Source organism: Onychostoma macrolepis, chromosome 03 (assembly GCF_012432095.1).
Source record: "Onychostoma macrolepis isolate SWU-2019 chromosome 03, ASM1243209v1, whole genome shotgun sequence".
Taxonomy (NCBI): domain Eukaryota; kingdom Metazoa; phylum Chordata; class Actinopteri; order Cypriniformes; family Cyprinidae; genus Onychostoma; species Onychostoma macrolepis.
Genome location: NC_081157.1, coordinates 51,072,361 through 51,094,216, shown reverse-complemented (window position 1 = coordinate 51,094,216; position 21,856 = coordinate 51,072,361). Strand labels below are relative to the sequence as shown.

The 21,856-nt window shown below is 39.4% G+C and overlaps 1 protein-coding gene across 1 annotated transcript in view; it reads left to right on the top strand.

The window, feature by feature from the left end:
- Window positions 1-12,543, top strand: part of LOC131535825 (butyrophilin subfamily 1 member A1-like) — a 53,283-nt gene extending 40,740 nt beyond the window's left edge. Inside the window, exons 5-7 of the mRNA XM_058768329.1 lie at window positions 466-528; window positions 736-780; window positions 11,903-12,543. Coding sequence (XP_058624312.1) covers window positions 466-528; window positions 736-780; window positions 11,903-12,543 — 749 coding nt within the window. The remainder of the gene's footprint in view (window positions 1-465; window positions 529-735; window positions 781-11,902) is intronic.
- The last annotated feature ends 9,313 nt before the right edge of the window (window positions 12,544-21,856 follow it).

The following is a 21,856-nucleotide window of genomic DNA, read 5'->3' as shown; positions in this document are numbered from 1 at the left end:
AGCCTACTGATTTTTGTTCATGGCATTCAGCTGTAATTATTTTATTTTCCAAAAAGAGACACAGAATAACATGTTTGATATCTAAATGTGTGATTTAAACACACTTAAATGTTTTTTTAAACCACATTGGAATTAAAAATGGGAATCGATAAGAATCAGAATCGATAAACAGATTCAGAATTATAATGGATCAAATTTAAATGATACCTAACCCTATTTAATAGTTAATAGTTAATAGTGAGTATTGGTCCCCAAACTAAAGTGTGACCAATAATATAATTCAGTATTAATGTCAAGTCTGTTTTCATTCACACAATATTTCATTAACAGACATTGTGCATTCATATACTTTTGTGTATATCTTAGGTCCTGTAATTTATTATTGTTCCTCGATCACAATTATATTTGTATTTGTTGTCTGAATGTTGTCTGTTTTCTCTCGTCTTTATTGTGAATCTTCTTTAGAACACATTCAACTACAGAATGAACACAGTGAACTAAAGAGTGAGAAGAGGAGAATACAGCAAGGTGAATCTGTCTTTATTATGTTATTAATTCATTATTTATTTATTTTGTGTATATCTTCTGGTAAATGGTCACCAGTTGTTTATAAAATGTATATTTATTCAGATACTGTCATGACTGGTTTAAAAAAAATCATAACTTGTTTCTCAGAGTAATAAAAATGATAGAATTTTAATGTTCTTTTCTCATCTTTTTCTGAATTTTCTTTAGACTGTGATCAACTTTTACAAAGTCTGAAGACAATTATTCCTAAAGGTGAATGTTTTATATGATCTTATTAAAATATAAATCCATTACTTTTAAATTATTTAACAAAACAAAGAATGAATACACTGTGCATTCATATGTTTAATTATAAGATATATAAACTCTGTAAGATGTTCTTGTATTTTGTTGGTCTTCAAGCAATGAATGAAATTATTGATCTAAAGATGAATTCTGTTATGGACCCTTTATAACTTAATATTTTCTGTTTTCAGGCATAATTAATTTTAATTAAAGGCTTGTTTCATGGAATAATTATATATATATATATATATATATAAAAATACATTATGTATTATGTAAGGAATAATTGACGACGGGCCGTTGGATTATTAGAAAAATAATGCACACCCGAGGTGGTGATGTGGTCACGACGCGAAGCCAAATCGTCATTTTAAACCTAGTAACGGAGGCTTGAGCCGTTGATAACAGATTAATGCAGTTAATACAGTTAATAACTAAGTTATGAGAGAGAGAGAGAGAGAGAGAGATTACCTCTCTGCGTCTCTCAATAGTGTTCGGCAGCAATGTCTCTAGTTGTAGTGAAACTTAGTTCCTTTTGTTCACGAACAGCGCCGTTGTTGTTACCTCACTTGTGAGAAATCATGTAGTTTTTAAGTTGTTTACTGATAAAATCGTCAGAGTAGTGCTAACAACATTAGCGCGATGTATGTTAGTGTTTGTGCAACCTGTAACTGTTATGTGTGTGCGGTCTGTGAGGGAGAGAGAGCGGGAGAAAGAGTATGTGCTTTCCGTACATAATAAAGCTTAATTTTGTGGCAAAAACATGGACATGATCTGTCGTTTTTATCCTTTTGATTACTATATTTATTTATTTGGCCAGTGTCGTTGTGGGTTTTGGTTATTTTGCTGTTGTAAGACCTTTGAAATAACAGAAATCATGTGGCGAAGTGATATGGTCATGTAATGCGGTCAAGAGCTGCCTGGAACTACGTTCGCCGTGCAATTCCCTGAAAATAATTGCACACCTTAGAACGTTCATCAGCCAATCAGATTCAAGCATTCAACGGCCCCGTAGTATAAAATTATTTATTTTACATTCATAACTAAAAACAAGCAAGACCAAAAAAACAAGAAAAAAAGAAAAGAAACACAAGTGGATCCAAAAATGAACAACAAATTGAATACAACAATATTATAATAAAATGCACATTAAACATTACATTTATTTACATCTAATAGTGTGTCTTTATTAGTCTTTATTAGGGCCCAAGCCAGTAAGGCGCAGGGCCCTCTTGATTTTCGAAGGATTATTATTAGGGTCCAAGCCAGAATGGCGAGGGCCCTATTGATTCCTTCAGGATTATTATTTTTTTATTTTATTTTTTCGACTATCCGGGCGTTTTTGGGGGCCTTAACGTGCTCAAAAACTCTTGAAAATTTGCACACACGTTGGAATCTGCGGTCATTAGGACGTCGCAGAGGCTGGGACCCGGGCGTGGCACGGGGGCTCTACGTCGCCCCCTGGAACACAGTCTGAAAACTTGATGTGTAGCTCACACATACTTGCACGTATTCATATGAAACTCGGTACACATATAGATCTCATTGAGCCGAACAATTTTCACCCTCTATGTCATAGGCTCCGCCCAACAGGAAGTCGGCTATATAGGGCTGTTTGAAAAGCGCACGCTCTGGAATTTGATATACTCCTCTGAAGACTTCCATACGACTGCCACCAAACTCGGTGAACATGATCTCAAGACATTGGGGATGCTAAATTGCGGAGGGATTTTTGATATCTCGAACGGTTTGCCCGTGGCGAGGTGATGAATTGTCTAATAACATCCACATACATTGTCTGATTTTGATCAAACTTCAGGGGTTTGTTTGTTGTATGATGCCAATCGAACAGATGTGACTATTATGAGTAAAAGTTATAGCGCCACTAACTGGCAGCAGGAAATGTGTCCATTTCAAAATGCTTTGAATTCAGCATCTTATTTTTACCCGATTTGCTTCAAACTTCATCAGAATAATGACAAAACACGGCCGATGTAAAACTGTGAAGGAATATTGATATCTAAAATATTGTTGCCATGGTAATATGTCAAAGTTGACTATTTTTTCTGGTGATTTTGAGGCAGATAACATGCTTAGAATTCCATGAAACTCAATACACATATCCGTATTAATTATAGTTAGACACCGGAAAAAGCTCATAAATGGGCGTGAAAGAGGCACTCTAGCGCCACCTTTTGTCAAAAGTGGGGGGGTTAGTTTTAGCTACAGACACCAAACTTGGTACATAAATTGTTCTTATTAAGCCGGACAACTTTCTAATTTACAGTCATTAGCTACGACCTACAGGAAGTCGGCTATTTATATTTTAATGTTTGTTTTTGAGAAAACAGGCTGTAAATAAATTCATACTCCTCCAAGCAGAAACAAGTAGTTCACACCAAACTTTGTCAACATGATACCAATATACTGAAGATTTTAAATTGCGGACGGATTTAGGATATCTCGAACGGTGTGGCAATGGTGATTTATTAAAGTAACAGTAAAAAAAATAGCAGTCATTTTCTTATATCTTTAAAGTGCAGTTTCCAAACACTTCAAAACTTTTTACATAAATATAACAAATCATTCTGAGGAAACATGCTTAGTTTAAAAATTGTATCATGCTCAGGGGCAACAAAACAATTTTTATTTGAATATTTGTTTTTTTGAGAAAACAGGCCGTAAATGAATTCATAGTCCTCCAAGCAGAAACAAGTAGTTCACACCAAACTTTGTCAACATGATGCCAATATACTGAAGATTTTAAATTGCGGACGGATTTAGGATATCTTGAACGGTGTGGCAATGGTGATTTATTAAAGTAACAATAAAACAAATAGCAGTAATTTTCTTATATCTTTAAAGTGCACTTTCCAAACTCTTCAAAACTTTTTACATAAATATAACAAGTCATTCTGAGCAAACATGCTTAGTTTCAAAAATGTATCATGCTCAGGGGCCACAAAACAATTAAAACTATCACTGAAAATGGTTTAAAGGTGAAGAGTGTAATACCAAGGATGACCACCAGATGGAGGCATGACCTTATTTTTCATGAGCTGCCTGTCTCTGTATCAGAATGAAAAATAATACATAGAATCAGCTGAAAGGTTCTTTAGTGCCAGTATTCTTTACACACACACACACACACACACATACATATATATATATATATATATATATATACACATATACACATATATGTATGTATTTTTTTTTTTTTTTTTTTTTTAATAGTTATAGAATATAAAAAGTATTGGTAACAATTTGCATTAAGGTCTCTAGTTAACATAAGTTATTACATTAATTAACATGAACTAAAAAGGAACAATATATTTTAAAATCATTTATTAATCTTATTTAATGTTAGTTAATACCAAGAGTGTAATACCAAGGATGACGACCAGATGGAGGCATGACCTTATTTTTCATGAGCTGCCTGTCTGTGTGTCAGAATGAAAAATAATGCATAGAATCAGCTGAAATGCTCTGTACTCTCAGTATTCTTTACACACACACACACATATATATATATATATATATATATATATATATATATATATATATATATATATATATATATATATATATATATATATATATATAATTTTTTATATAGTGATAGAATATAACAGAATAGAATAGAATATAAAAAGTATTGGTAACAATTTACATTAAGGTCTCTTTGGTTAACATAAGTTATTACATTAATTAACATGAACTAAAACAACAATATATTTTAAAATCATTTATTAATCTTATTTAATGTTAGTTAATACTGACATTAAAAATATTAATGTTATGTTAATTCACATAACATAAACTAATGTTAAGATACAACTTTAAATTTTAATAATGTATTAATACATTTTAACTTAACATTAATTAACATTAATAAATATTATATAATTATCATTCATGTTAACTAGTATAGTTCAAGAACATAGTTTTTAATATGAGTTCATTCAAAACTAACAAACTATGAACAACATGTTTTACTATATTTTTGTGTTAGTAAAAATTCTTTGTTAGTTCATGTTACAGTAACTGATGTACATTAACAAGAAATTTTAATTAATAATGTAGTAGTCAGTTTTGAACATATCTTTAACCAAGATTCATGAATGCTATACAATTATTGTTTATGCTAACTTCATGTTAACTTATATAATGTTAAAAAATAAAAACTTATTGAAAAGTGTTACAAAAGATTGTTTATGTGTGAGTTTGTGTGTGAGAGAAAGAGAGAATAGAGAGAGACTAACATTAATAAAAGCTATATAATTATTGTTCATATTAATTAATATAGTTAATGTTAATAACTGAAACCTTATTGAAAGTGTTACCAAAATTTTATATATTTTTGTGTGTATGTGTGTGTTTTTGTGTGTGTGTGTCTTTCACTATTTTGATAGTTTGGATTAACCCTTTCATTGCTGTATCCCTCAAAACCAGACTGTCCGACAGTTACTGAAATGCATGTGCCCCGAGGTGCGAGGACCCTCTTGGAATTGCTCCGTTTATTAGGGCCCGAGCACCGAGGACCCTCTTGGAATTGCTCCGTTTATTAGGGCCCGAGCACCGAGGACCCTCTTGGAATTGCTCCGTTTCTTCTTCTTCTCCTTGTTCTTCTTCTCCTTGTTCTTCTTCTCCTTCTTCTCCAAAGTGAATTGCATTTTGGAGGGCCTAAACATGCTCCAAAACTCATGAAACTTTGCACACGGGTCAGAACTGGCGAAAATTTACATCTGATATGGGTTTCAGAAGTGGGTGTGGCAAAATGGCTCGATAGCGCCACCTATAATATTTCAAAAGAGTGCGCCTCAAGCTAAGTTTTATTTACATGCACGAAAATCGGTACACACGTCTAACACACCATTACCTACAAAAAAGCCTCTTGGTACAAAATCCAAAACCCAACAGGAAGTACGTTATTTTGAATTTCCTGTTCGATTTTGTGCAGTTTTGCAATTTCAGGCTTCGTGCTTTGACGAACTCCTCCTACAGTTTTAATCGGATCGTCTTCAAATTTGCTGAGTGTAATCATAAGGCTTTTGCGATGTTAAATTGCGAAGATCTTGAGTTTTCGTCAAGGGGCGTGTCCCTGGGGGCCTGACAAAGTTTGATGTTTCGCCATGAAACAGGAAGTTGCTGTAACTCAGGCAAGCAATGTCCGATCTACACCAAACTTCACACGTTTCATAGGAGTTCAGTCCTGAACACATCTGCATGCTCATATTCAGATATAGTCATAGCGCCACCTGCTGGCAACAGGAAGAGACATGTTTAACATTGTAATGGACTCCTAGGTGCATATTAAAAAGTGTCAACAAGTGATAAATAGGCTGGCAGCATGCTACAAGCATACTAAAACATGCTAGCAACACTTAGCTAAGTGCTAAAGCATGCTAGTAATGCAGTGAAAAAGGAAGTTGCTGTAACTCAGGTATGCAGTGTTCAATCTGCCCCAAATTGTACAAGTTTAATAAGAGGCCTGTCCTGAACACATATACATTCCCGTATTTGGTTATAGTCATAGCGCCACCTGCTGGCAACAGGAAGTGACATGTTTTAGACTGTGATGCACTATTAGCAACATATTAAAATATGCCATTGTGTGCTAAACATGTTAGCAACACTTAGCTAAGTGCTAAAGTATGCTACTAACTCCATCAAAAAGGAAGTTGTTGTAACTCAGGCATACAATGTCCAATCTGCCTCCAACTTCACATGTTTGATTACAGTCGTGGCCTGAAGACATCTACATACTCACATTCGGTTATAGTGATAGCGCCACCTACTGACAACAGGAAGTGACATGTTTTACACAGTGATGCACTTTTAGCAACACTGTAAATTATGCCATTGTGTGCTAAACATGCTAGAATAATGGTCAAACATGCTAGTAACACTTACTAAGTACTAAAGCATGTTATTAATACCATGACACAGGAAGTTGTTGTAACTCATGCATACAATGTCTTATCTGCCCCAAACTTCACACCTTTTATAATAGTCCTTGCCTAAACACATCAAAAGGCCAATATTCAGTTAAAATTATAGCGCCACCTGCTGGTGACAGGAAATGACTTGTTTCACACTAACTTAAACACACAATGTCTGATCTGCCCAAACTTGACATATTTGATAAGAGTCCTGGCCTTAACACATCTGAAGGCCAATATTCAGTTATAATCATACTGCCACCTGCTGGCAACAGGAAATGGCTTGTTTTACACTAACTTAAACATGCAATGTCCAATCTGCACCAAACTTCACATGTTTGGTAAGAGTCATGGCCTGAAGACACCTAAAGGCCAATATTCAGTTATAATCATAGCGCCACCTTTTGGCAATAGGAAATCTCATGCTTTATAATAACTCAAACATACTACTTTCAATCTGCATCAAACTTCATATGTTTGATAAAAGTGCTGCCCTGAAGACATCTACATGCCAATATTCAGTTATAGCAGGTTTGGCACATATAATTAACTTTGACATATTCCTCTATGTTTGCCTTTTTAAATGCATATTGCTCACCCTTCCCTCTCTCTCTGAAGCAACCGGTCGGCGGTGAGCCCGGGTGCGAGGGCCCATTCATCGCTGCTTGCAGCTTTAATTATTAGGGCCCGAGCACCGAGGTGCGAGGACCCTCTTGGAATTGCTCCGTTTATTCTTCTTCTTCTTCTTCTCCAAAGTGAATCGCATTTTGGAGGGCCCAAACATGCTCCAAAACTCATGAAACTTTGCACACGGGTCAGAACTGGCGAAAATTTACATCTGATATGGGTTTCAGAAGTGGGTGTGGCAAAATGGCTCGATAGCGCCACCTATAATATTTCAAAAGAGTGCGCCTCGAGCTACGCTTTATGTACATGCACGAAAATAGGTACACACGTGTAACACACCATTACCTACAAAAAAGCCTCTTGGTACAAAATCTAAAACCCAACAGGAAGTACGTTATTTTGAATTTCCTGTTCGATTTTTGTGCAGTTTTGCAATTTCAGGCTTCGTACTTTGTGAACTCCTCCTACAGTTTTAATCGGATCGTCTTCAAATTTGCTGAGTGTAATCATAAGGCCTTTGCGATGTTAAATTGCGAAGATCTAGAGTTTTCGTCAAGGGGCGTGTCCCTGGGGGCCTGACAAAATTCGATGTTTCGCCATGAAACAGGAAGTTGCTGTAACTCAGGCAAGCAATGTCCGATCTGCCCCAAACTTCACACGTTTCATAGGAGTTGAGTCCTGAACACATCTGCATGCTCATATTCAGATATAGTCATAGCGCCACCTGATGGCAACAGGAAGAGACATGTTTAACACTGTAATGGACTCCTAGGTGCATATTAAAAAGTGTCAACAAGTGATAAATAGGCTGGCAGCATGCTACAAGCATACTAAAACATGCTAGCAACACTTAGCTAAGTGCTAAAGCATGCTAGTAATGCAGTGAAACAGGAAGTTGCTGTAACTCAGGCATGCAGTGTCCAATCTGCCCCAAATTTTACAAGTTTGATAAGAGGCCTGTCCTGAACACATATACATTCCCGTATTTGGTTATAGTCATAGCGCCACCTGCTGACAACAGGAAGTGACATGTTTTAGACTGTGATGCACTATTAGCAACACATTAAAATATGCCATTGTGTGTTAAACATGTTAGCAACACTTAGCTAAGTGCTAAAGTATGCTACTAACTCCATCAAAAGGAAGTTGTTGTAACTGAGGCATACAATGTCCAATCTGCCTCCAACTTCACATGTTTGATTACAGTCCTGGCCTGAAGACATCTACATGCTCACATTCGGTTATATGTGATAGCGCCACCTACTGACAACAGGAAGTGACATGTTTTACACAGTGATGCACTTTTAGCAACACTGTAAATTATGCCATTGTGTGCTAAACATGCTAGAATAATGGTCAAACATGCTAGCAACACTTACTAAGTACTAAAACATGTTATTAATACCATGACACAGGAAGTTGTTGTAACTCATGCATACAATGTCTTATCTGCCCCGAACTTCATACCTTTTATAATAGTCCTGGCCTAAACACATCAAAAGGCCAATATTCAGTTAAAATTATAGCGCCACCTGCTGGTGACAGGAAATGACTTGTTTCACACTAACTTAAACACACAATGTCCGGTCTGCCCCAAACTTCACATGTTTGGTTAGAGTCCTGGCCTGAACACATCTTAAGGCCAATATTCATTTATAGTGATAGTGCCACCTGTTGGCAACAGGAAATTACTTGTTTTAAACTAACTTAAACATGCAATGTTCAATCTGCACCAAACTTCATATGTTTGATAAATGTGCTGGCCTGAAGACATCTACATACCAATTTCCAGTTATATACATAGCGTCACCAGCTGGCAGCATGAAATTACTTGTTTCACACTAACTTAAATATGCAATGTCCAATCTGCACCAAACTTCACATGTTTGGTAAGAGTCATGGCCTGAAGACACCTAAAGGCCAATATTCAGTTATAATCATAGCGCCACCTTTTGGCAATAGGAAATGTCATGCTTTATAGTAACTCAAACATACTACTTTCAATCTGCATCAAACTTCAAATGTTTGATAAAAGTGCTGCCCTGAAGACATCTACATGCCAATATTCAGTTATAGACATAGTGCCACCAGCTGGCAGCAGGTTTGGCACATATAATTAACTTTGACATATTCCTCTATGTTTGCCTTTTTAAATGCATATTGCTCACCGTTCCCTCTCTCTCTGAAGCAACCGGTCGGCGGTGAGCCCGGGTGCGAGGGCCCATTCATCGCTGCTTGCAGCTTTAATTATTAGGGCCCTCCGTTTATTCTTCTTCTTCTTCTCCTTCTTCTCCAAAGTGAATCGCATTTTGGAGGGCCTAAACATGCTCCAAAACTCATGAAACTTTGCACACGGGTCAGAACTGGCGAAAATTTACATCTGATATGGGTTTCAGAAGTGGGCGTGGCAAAATGGCTCGATAGCGCCACCTATAATATTTCAAAAGAGTGCGCCTCGAGCTAAGTTTTATGTACATGCACGAAAAATCGGTACACACGTCTAACACACCATTACCTACAAATCATAAGGCTTTTGCGATGTTAAATTTCGAAGATCTTGAGTTTTCGTCAAGGGGCGTGTCCCTGGGGGCCTGACAAAGTTTGATGTTTCGCCATGAAACAGGAAGTTGCTGTAACTCAGGCAAGCAATGTCCGATCTACACCAAACTTCACACGTTTCATAGGAGTTCAGTCCTGAACACATCTGCATGCTCATATTCAGATATAGTCATAGCGCCACCTGCTGGCAACAGGAAGTGACATGTTTAACACTGTTATGGACTCCTAGGTGCATATTAAAAAGTGTCAACAAGTGATAAATAGGCTGGCAGCATGCACTTAGCAACACTTAGCTAAGTGCTAAAGCATGCTAGTAATGCAGTGAAAAAGGAAGTTGCTGTAACTCAGGTATGCAGTGTTCAATCTGCCCCAAATTTAACATGTTTGATAAAAGGCCTGTCCTGAACACATCTACATTCCCGTATTCGGGTATAGTCATAGCGCCACCTGCTGGCAACAGGAAGAGACATGATTAACACTGTAATGGACTCCTAGGTGCATATTAAAAAGTGTCAGCAAGTGATAAATAGGCTGGCAGCATGCTACAAGCATACTAAAACATGCTAGCAACACTTAGCTAAGTGTTAAAGCATGCTAGTAATGCAGTGAAATGGGAAGTTGCTGTAACTCAGGCACGCAGTGTCCAATCTGCCCCAAATTTTACAAGTTTGATAAGAGGCTTGTCCTGAACACATATACATTCCCGTATTTGGTTATAGTCATAGCGCCACCTGCTGGCAACAGGAAGTGACATGTTTTAGACTGTGATGCACTATTAGCAACACATTAAAATATGCCATTGTGTGCTAAACATGTTAGCAACATGCTCAAACATGTTAGCAACACTTAGCTAAGTGCTAAAGTATGCTACTAACTCCATCAAACAGGAAGTTGTTGTAACTCAGGCATACAATGTCCAATCTGCCTCCAACTTTACATGTTTGATTACAGTCGTGGCCTGAAGACATCTACATGCTCACATTCGGTTATAGTGATAGCGCCACCTACTGACAACAGGAAGTGACATGTTTTACACAGTGATGCACTTTTAGCAACACTGTAAATTATGCCATTGTGTGCTAAACATGCTAGAATAATGGTCAAACATGCTAGCAACACTTACTAAGTACTAAAGCATGTTATTAATACCATGACAAAGGAAGTTGTTGTAACTCATGCATACAATGTCTTATCTGCCCCAAACTTCACACCTTTTATAATAGTCCTGGCTTAAACACATCAAAAGGCCAATATTCAGTTAAAATTATAGCGCCACCTGCTGGTGACAGGAAATGACTTGTTTCACACTAACTTAAACACACAATGTCTGATCTGCCCCAAACTTGACACGTTTTATAAGAGTAATGGTCTTAACACATCTTAAGGCCAATATTCAGTTATAAACATACCGCCACCTGCTGGCAATAGGAAATGACTTGTTTTACACTAACTTAAACATGCAATGTCCAATCTGCACAAAACTTCATATGTTTGGTAAGAGTCCTGGTCTGAAGACATCAAAGGGCCAATATTCAGTTATAATTATAGTGCCACCTGTTGGCAACAGGATACATCATGCTTTGCACTAACTCAAACATACCATGTTCAATCTGCACCAAACTTCATATGTTTGATAAAAGGACTGGTCTGAAGACATCTACAGGTCAATGTTAAGTTATAGACATAGCGCCACCAGCTGGCAGCAGGTTTGGCACATATAAATGACTTTAACATTTTCCTCTATATTTGGCTTTTTAAATGCATATTGCTCACCGTTCCCTGTCTCCCTGAAGCCACCGTTGGCGGTGAGCCCGGGTGCGAGGGCCCGATCATCGCTGCTTGCAGCTTTAATTTTAGTTTGTATTGTAAAGTTCTCATGATTCCTATAAAAATAAATAATTGTCATAATCTTTATGATATACTCCTCTGTAAAGCAGAATTGTTAATATTTTCCACAGTGAATGTGATTCTGGATGCTGATACGGCTCAACCTCGTCTCATCGTGTCTGATGATGGGAAACAATTGAAACTTGGAAACACACAAACAGAAGGAGTGGATCGAGGAAAAGACAGATTTAATTATTATCTTGGTGTTCTTGGGAAGGAGGGATTCTCCTCGGGGTGTTTCTACTTTGAGGTGCAGGTGACGGGACGAACAGAGTGGGATTTAGGAGTGACCAGAGAATCTGTTAAAAAGGGATCGATCTATCTGAGTCCTGAGAATGGATACTGGATCGTGGGACGGAGAGATGGGGGATATCGAGCTCGTGATTCTTCTGATTACTCTCTTTCTCTGAGAGTGGATCCTGAGAGGATCAGTGTGTTTGTGGATTATGAGAAGGGTCTCGTCTCCTTTTATGATGTGAAGTCCAGCTCTCATATCTACTCTTACACTGATCAGTCTTTTAAAGAGAAACTCTATCCATTTGTTAGTTTGGGGTATTCCAGTAATAAAGACTGCACTCCACTGATCATCTGTGATGATTATGAGATCAGTGAATTTACACGATCAACTGAAGTAAAAGAAGACGCAATAAAAAGGGAGACAGCAATAACTAGATTTGAAGTTGGCTTGAGAAACAAGGCCAGAAAGTTTTAAATGTTTTAAAGTTTTACTAGTTTTAAAGTTTGATGGTTTTCAGTTTGAAATAGTTAAACAAATTAATATAGTCTATTAAAAAATAGATAGATGCAGTTGCTAGGGTACTCAGGGTTGTTGCTAAGGTGTTACTAGGTTGCTAGGATGGTTTGGATGGTTGCTTGAGTGTTGCTATGAAGTTGCTGGTAAGTATCATAGACACAACATGATTTCACAGAATTCCGTGTAATGTTCACGGACTTAATTAACCTCCGAATCTGTGGTGACAACATGGAATCGCCGAAAATTCCGTGATGGGCTCACAGAAAAAGTTCCGTGATGGGCTCACAGAAGTGATACCAATGTAAGTCAGTGACAGGCATCAGCCGTGCTCCACGCACGGAAACCCTTGGCATCAATATGCTGACGCGATACTGGGAAATTTATCGTCATCATTATTGTTCAGAACTGGGTAGGTTTAGGGTAGGGGTGGGGTCAGGTACTCCAGTGAAAGTATAACTGCATCGGAGTCACTCTTTTTACGTGGTCTGATGCAGCGCTGGTGTTGAACCGTGTTGAATCCGTGCGTGGAATGCGGCTGATGCCTTCTGTGAGCCCAGCACGGAATTTTCGGCGATTCCGTGATACCACCACAGATTCGGGGTTAATTAAGTCCGTGAACATTACACGGAATTCTGTGAGATCAGGTACTATACAGATAGATAGATAGATAGATGAGTTTGAATGGGTTAGAAATAATGGATGCTTAAATGAGTCTCAAAGGATTCTGGGAGTTTAAGTTTGAATTTTGTCAGCTGGAGTTTGAATAGTCTTGGCTCATCTGAACATCTCGTCAATGTAAGTCTATGGGATTTTTGTGATATTTAATCTTCAGTTTTATAAAAACCATAAATACGATCAGTTAGAAAAGATATAGCAACTAACTTCAGATCCGTCTGAAGATCTGGGCTGAGTTTGGAGTTTGTAGAGTTAATTCTCAAGGACAGCCGACTCATTAAAATGATGTTTAAACTTGTTATTCTTCTTCTGTTGACTGCATGGTTCCTCAAATCTTTCTCAAGCCAACTTAAATATTAAATATTATTTACACTACCAGTCAAACATTTGGACACACAAAGCTGATTTTATGTTTACTATGATCCTAAAATATTTTGATTTAAAGACTTCTGCTTAAATGACTGAAATGACTTTATAAAAGAACATAAACAATGCCTATATATGAATTTCTTTACAAGATCACAGCTTTGCTTTAACATGAATAATGTTTTGATCTGGAACAGATAATTAATGAAGAGCTTCATGAAGATGTTCCTTCTTCAATAGTGTTTGCTGTTTGATGATGAATGTCCTTCATTTTCATTTTTTATTATTAATTTGATTTCTCATTGATTTTGTATTTCATTGGATTCTTGTGTCTTTCCAACCCGTTTCATTTTTTCTCTTGTTTTCATGTTATCTTTCTGTCTGAACCTCTCTGTTCGATACAAAATAGTTTTACTCTCCTGTTCAGTTTGTAGTTTTTCTTGTTGATTAGTTCCCTGATTGTTTCCAGGTGTGTCTTGTTGTTAGTCTGTTAGCTCTTGATCTGGTCTTTGTCGGTCTTGTCCATTGTTGCATGTGTTGTTGTGTCCTCTGTGCTGGCGTTTCTTGGTTTTTGCTCCTTGTTCTTTGATTGTTGTTTGTCTAATTAAAACTGCATTTACATTTTTCTCTCCCTCGCCTCTGAATGTTCACCGTCATTATAAATAAGTGTTATAATAATAGTTCATGCAACTAAATGCAAGTTCTGTAGTCTGACTCTTCTGAAGTTATTCTGTGATAATCATAGAGTTACACATCTCTGAAAGTTGTAATGAATGATGTAAATACAGCACTGTGTCATCTTTCATTCAGAGTCTTCATATATAAATATTTATATGTGTTCAATATGTGAGTCTTTACTTTGTTTTGTAGGTGAAAGGTTTAATTCTTGCAGGACATCAGTCCTGATTTCAGTTGCTGTTGTGCTCAGTGTGATTGCTGGAATAATGATAGCTGTGTCATAACAACAGAAGTCTGTTTTCTTAAACTTTATTGTAAATATAAAGTATAAAATTGAGTGTGTTTATAATATAAATTCCAAAGACTGAAGGAGGCTAACGGTTAAGTTTTGAATATGTTGGTTTCAAACGAAACAACTTCAGAACCTTCTTGAATTAGAATTTTTTTTTTTTTTTTTTTTAATTCTCCTCAAAAAAAAAAAAAAATCAGTATCATCATATTTTTGTTACAGCTGTTCATGAGAAAACACATGAACACAATAAAACCACACTGATGTATGTTCAAACAATACACCTGCTGGAAATGTATGTGAACCTATGGATTTAACATAAAACAAATGAATAACTGCAATAACCAGGATTTGTATTTAGAGCCTGTGCTTTGCTTATTTTATATTTAAAATGATAGTATTTTTCAGTCTGTGTCAGTAAACGGCAGCTGTCCGAGTGAAAACTCATCCCATATAATGTGACAGTGTGTTTCTATCTGTCTTTTTTCCTGGGTAATAACAGTGAACTATTTCACCAAATATCAAATTAATCCACACTATTTAATCCTCATCCCTCCCTCGGGTCAAAATGACCCGAAACTGATTTTCAAAGATTTTGTAAAAATCGAGCATTGATCCAAGACTTCAGGATTTTGTTGCACGGAACTCACACAAAAAATAAATAAATTGGGGTGGATTCGAAGACACGGAGCCAAAAAAAGACTAGAATTCATGAAAAAACGGTGGATTTTTTAAAATTGAATTTTGTGACACTTGCTCACATAGCACACCACAAAAACAATTGAGTCGATTCGATGATTTTATGTGGGTGTAATTAAGTAAAAAAATGTAACCCGGCCATAGGAATTTGACCCGCCCATAGGAATCAATGGAATGTCCAAAAAAAACAGCATTTTTTTTTTGGATTTTTTTTTTTACCATACAAAATCTGACACAATCCAGGAAAGATGCATAGCCAAATGAAGGGCTGAGACTGCAGAATGTCCCCAATGCAGAAAAAACTCACATACCCATACCCATACACACAGGCACACACACACACACACACACACAGGCACATGCACACATGGTACACACACTCCCATAGACATACATTATAACATAAATAATGTTTCTGCTGGGAAATGAATATCATTTTGACATTTTATTTTGACTAAACACAGTTAAATTCGAGTGAGGAGGTGAAGACCAATGATTTGATTTATATTTTATATTTATTACATATTTATGAAAATGTATGGATTTGCATATGTTTGGATTAAAATCCAGTATAAATTATTATTTTTTTTAATATAAATTTTTAAATGTTTTTATATATATCTGAAATCCTTGATATTAATCTGAAAGCTAAATAAAGCCCCAAGTTGGTAAAAAGAGGTATCAGTCTTATTTTTCTGACTCAAATTGGGCCAATCTATCTTTTGTAAGAAGTTATGACCAGTCTTTATGAAAACAAATTGGATGACCAACTTTTAAGACTAGTCTAAGCAGGTCAGTACACACACAATTCAGAATAAAATAATTTTGTCTATGGAGTGTAGTAATACTCCAAATGATTGTACCCATGAGTATAACTTTTTTTAATTAAATTATACTAAATGATGTTTATGAAAATATTTAATAAAAAAAAAAAAAAATGAAGAACGTTTACTGTGATGGGTAGGTTTAGGGGGGGATACAGTATGCAATTCATTAATATAATGTAAATATAAATATTAAAGGTTCTAAATATAATGTAGAAACTTTAATTTTCTGTGATACAAATACAAATATATGTGAAGATGTAACGGAGCTGACGAGATGTGAGACGTGCGGATCCATGTGCAAGCTTTTATATAAAGGCATGGTAATAAATACATACAGGGTCGAAACAATGGCAAACAGGTGCATAGAGGGCAAGGCAAGAGAGATAATCCAGGTACACGGGCTATAAGGGCAAGGGAATAAACAGAGTCCGAACAGTGAGACAGGGGTAAATACAGGGAACACAGATGTAAGAAAGGCCACCCCTCGAAAGTGAACTCTTCCAAACCCTCCCGCTTGTGTTCGTGATTTGGACTGTTCCAAAACTTTCCGCGGAGTAAAAACAAGACCGTATTGAGGCTGGATGTGTAGATGTTTATAGTCAATAGTTCAAGATAAATTAGTTAGAAGTGCCCCGTTTAAGGATTGTGTGGATATGTGTGCGTACAACTAATCAACCACACCCATCTTTGCACAATAAATCACCCTGAAGTACGTTACTGGTGTGAGACCTAATGTTCTGACCGGACATCCTGTAGCCATTCAATGAATCCGAACCTGAGTTAGACGAGTAGAAAGCAGTTTTTTCATGGTCCTTCGAGCCGGATGTGTGGATTGCTACAGATATGTCTCACCCAGAAAGAGAACCCCCTGCTGTGCGACCAAGGAGACGAGTTAATCCTCCAACCTATTTAGAAGACTTTGAGCTCAGTGGACCTGGGTCTCATCGACAGCAATCACGGTCACCTACCTGCCAGGGAGAACTGGAGGATAAACTAGCAAGTACTACAGGTCATTCCAGATCCACTTCACCGGTGAGCCAAGCATCGGAACGTTCAGAATGGATATTGACTGACCAATGGGACAGCACCTCTGAAAGGCTGAGAGAGGAGAATGCAGCATTGAGAAGACAAGTGCAACAGTTGCCAGAGTTTACAGCCATGCTAGAGGAGATGGAGAGGGAGAACGCAGCCTTGCAACGACAATCCAGCCAGCTTCCTGAGATCATTTCAGCATTCCAAGAGATGCGTCAACAGAATGCAGCACTTTGGCAAGAGCTTCAAAACCTGAAATCGAAGCAGAGATCTACACCTGAGTCAGTCACTCTACCAATGCCATCACAACGCTCTCACTCTCCAGCAGTCAACCTTCAGACTCCACAGCCATACCGCCCAATACCAGCTCCACGTTCCAGGCTGCCACCATCTGCCACTAAGATACCGCCTCACACAGCTGTGCCAGAGGAAACCTCAGAGCTGACAGAAGATCTGAGAAACATGAACATTTCTTCCTCACCTCATGAGAGACCCTCCTTTACAGCACATTATAGTGACTCAGCTCAGTTCAGGTATCTCAACTCTCCCCCATATTCCCAGCCACCTCAGCTACCTAAGTCCGTTGTTCCATCACAGGAAGGGAAGAGGCCAGACCAAGCTGAATACACGTCTGAACATCTCTTACCCTCATCTACCCAAGAGAAAATCTACAGAGGTCCAACCCCTACCATTCCCTACCTAACATCTTCTGACCCTAGGGAGTTTTCAAGACTGAGAATTGCTTTAGAGAACATCCTGCCTGATGATGCCACAGAACGTTTTAAATTTCAAATCCTCACAGACCATCTAAAACTGGAGGAGGCCCTCCTGGTGGCAGACTCTTACAGCAATTCCAGATTTCCCTTCACCAACACCATGAAAGCTCTGGATAAGATGTATGGTCAACCCCACCAATTAGCCCTGCAATGAATCGCTGAATTGATGGATGGAGCTAATATACGCAGTGGAGATGTAAAGGCCTTCAGGATGTTTGGACTGCAGGTGCGCTCGCTTGTCAGTATGTTGCAGCAACTGGGCCACAAAGGTACTGTAGAGCTGGAATGTGGGTCACATGTGTCTCGACTCCTGAGTAAACTGCCACATGACCTCAGATCGAGTTTCAAGCGGTACACCCACCCTTTGCAAGTCTCTATTCCCACCATATTGGACTTCGCTGATTGGCTGGAATATGAACTACAAGTACAGGAAGACAATAGCCAGTACGCTTGTTACCCAAGGCAGGAATCTTCAGTGCGTGGCAGAGAGGTGAGAAGAGAGTCTAAGCAGCCTCGCAGACCGACCACCATTCTATTTGGTACTGATAAGTCACATTTCTCACCAACGTCGTCAGCCACGTCTAAACCAGATTCAGTCAGAGAACAGAAAGTAAGAGCTTATTGTCCATACTGTGAAAATAATAAACATTATCTGAATGGCTGTGACAACTTCAAGCTTCTTAGCAAAGACCTGAAGATAGACTGGATAAAGACAAAGAACCGCTGCTGGCGTTGTGGTCGTGGACATCAAGCAGCTAACTGTACACTAAAGAATCTCTGCCCAACGTGCAACAAGAAGCACCTTTTGGTACTGCATGATGTCAATGATCAGGGCAAGCCATCTCAGCCAAGTGCAGTTCCTTCCCGTGCAGTTTTATATGTGGACCGCCCAACCTCCGGCAGTAAAGTGCTGCTCAAAGTGACTAAGGTTCTGATAAGGAATGGCAATGTGTCAATGGAAGCCTACGCCGTATTAGATGATGGATCAGAGCGGACCATCATTCTGCATGATGCAATGCAGAAATTAAGACTTGTGGGGGAGCCAGAGGACCTTGTACTCCGTACAGTGAGACAGGACACCCAGGTCATTCACGGGGCGGCAGTGACTTTTACTGTGTCCCCAACTGTTAACCCCAGCAAAGCTTACAAGATCCATAACGCCTTCACAGCCAAATCACTTGGTCTGGCAGAACATACACACCCAGTCAGTGTCCTGCAACGGAAATTCAAGCATCTTGCCGGGTTACCTTTACAACAGCTGGACCAGGTGCATCCTGTTCTTCTCACTGGCTCTGATTGCCCCCACCTCCTTACACCCATAGAACCAGTCCGACTGGGGCCTCCTGGTGGGCCAGCAGCAGTAAGAACACGTCTGGGATGGACACTGCAGGGTCCAGCTGAAGAATTGAGCAGTCATCTTTCCCTAAGCAATGCTTCTTCACCTCACTGCGGCCTGTCAATGACCTTTATGCAAATGTGGAGAGACTGTGGCAAATGGATGTTCTACCCTACCAGAGTGAAAAGGTGATCACCAGGTCACGCCAAGACAAAGAGTCCGTTCAGCTCCTACAAGAAAACACAGTGAGAGTGGATGTTAATGGTGTCCAGCGATACGCTACTCCTCTGCTCCGTGTCAAGAACATGCCTCGTCTCTATGCACCAAAGGAAGCTGTCCTGCCACAGTTGAGAGGAATCGAGAAACGGCTGGAAAGGGACCCTGATTTAGGTGCAGCATACCAAGAGGAGCTGGCCAAGCTAGTGCAAGCTGGGTATGTTGTCAAACTTAGTCAGGAGCAAGTGGACGAAACAAAGGAAGCCTGGTACATCCCGCACCACATGGTGCAGCATAATGGGAAGAACAGTGTGGTCTTTAACTGTTCATTCTCATACCAAGGGCACAACCTGAATGAGCTCTTGTTACCTGGTCCAACACTTGGTCCATCTCTCCTGGCAGTCCTTCTGCGTTTCTGGGAGCACTCTGTTGCCATCAGCAGTGACATCCGTGGCATGTTCCATCAGGTACGCCTCTTACCACAAGATAAAGCACTGCTGAGATACATTTGGAGACACATGCAAAGAGACAGAATCCCAGATGTCTATGAATGGCAGGTACTGCCTTTTGGGACCACTTGCAGTCCGTGTTGTGCTTCGTTTGCTTTACAGAAGCACGTTCTAGATCACAGCCAGCCTGGAGAGGACACACGAGTTTCAGTGGAGAAGTCATTTTATGTGGACAATTGCCTCTAGAGCTTTGCTTCCCATGACACGGCCAAGACTCTTGTAGACAAACTCTGCAACCTTCTAGCATCTGGTGGCTTGAACTACGACAATGGGCTAGCGACCCTTCAGTTATCAGCCATCTGCCAGCCGACATTCAGTCTCAGAGTCCTCCATCCTCTGGCTCAGCGAAGGCCACCAAGAAGCTCAGGAATCAACTATTGGCCTGCACTGGAATTGCCAATCAGATACCCTCTCTTACAAACGACGCAAACCAGACAGTCAAGTGCCCACAATGCGAAGCATCTACCAGATCCTTGCCAGTCAGTATGATCCCTTGGCTACATCGTACCCTTCACCACTCGAGCCAAGGTGATAGTACAGAGGTTGTGGGACAAACAGAGGAGTGGGATGATCCAAGGCTGCCAGAGGACCTATTGGACTCTTGGAAACACTGGGAGAGTGAATTGGAAGATCTGCAGCATATCAGTTTGCCCAGATGTTACTGCAGCAAAGAAATGGACTGCTCTACTAACATTAGGCAACTTCACATCTTTTGTGATGCCTCAGAGAAGGCATATGGATCTGTGGCCTACTTGAGAACAGAGAACCCTCAAGGTAAAGTGGAGATGGCCTTTGTAACAGCTAGGTCCCGTGTTGCTCCCAAGAAACAGCAGAGCATCCCTCGTCTTGAGCTGTGTGCAGCACTCACAGGTGCACAGCTTGCTAAAGTCCTGAAGGCGGAGCTAACATTACCACTCAGTAGTGTTACGCTGTGGTCTGATTCCACCACAGTGCTAACCTGGATTTTATCAGATTCCTGCCGCTTTAAGGTGTTTGTGGGGACCAGAGTGGCAGAGGTACAGGACTTGACTGAATCTGACACCTGGCGTTATGTACAGTCTGCCGACAACCCAGCAGATGCCATTACAAGAGGAAGGTCTCCCTCTAATCTCAACAGAGAAAGCAGATGGAACCAAGGCCCAGAATTCCTCAGACACACACCAGACCGCTGGCCAGAGATGCCACCATTAAGCCACGTAAATCAAGACAGTGAGCTAAAGAAGTCGACCTTCTGTGGATTGTTAACCTCTGCTCTGTCACTGCCAGATCCTCATCAATTTTGCACCTTCACAGACTATCTAAATGCTCTTATACAATCATCAGCTAAAAGCTCCCCCTCCATCGCAACTGCAGAAGACTACAAGGAAGCCGAGCTTACAGCCCTCCGACAGATCCAGGCAGAGTCATTCACCGATGAGATGTTGCACTTGAAATCTGGTAAATCTCTACCAAGCAATAGTCGACTGCTGTGCCTAGCCCCAGAACTAGATAACAGTTCAAATCTCATACGGGTTGGTGGTCGCCTCAGACAAATCAGTCAACTAGAAGAAGATACCATTCACCCCATTGTCCTTGACCCACATCACCCGCTCACCAAGCTGATTATCAGAGACTATGATGATCGCTTGCATCACCCTGGACCAGAGAGGGTATTTGCGGAGCTCAGGAGAAAATACTGGATATTACGAGGACGAGCAGCAGTGAGACATCATCAGCGGCAATGCACAGAATGCCAAAAATGGCGAGCCAAACCACATCCCCCCAGGATGGCAGACCTCCCACCTGCCAGGTTAAGAATTCACCAGTCAGTTTTCTATTCAACCGGTATAGATTGCTTTGGTCCTTATCTCATAAAGATTGGACGCCGA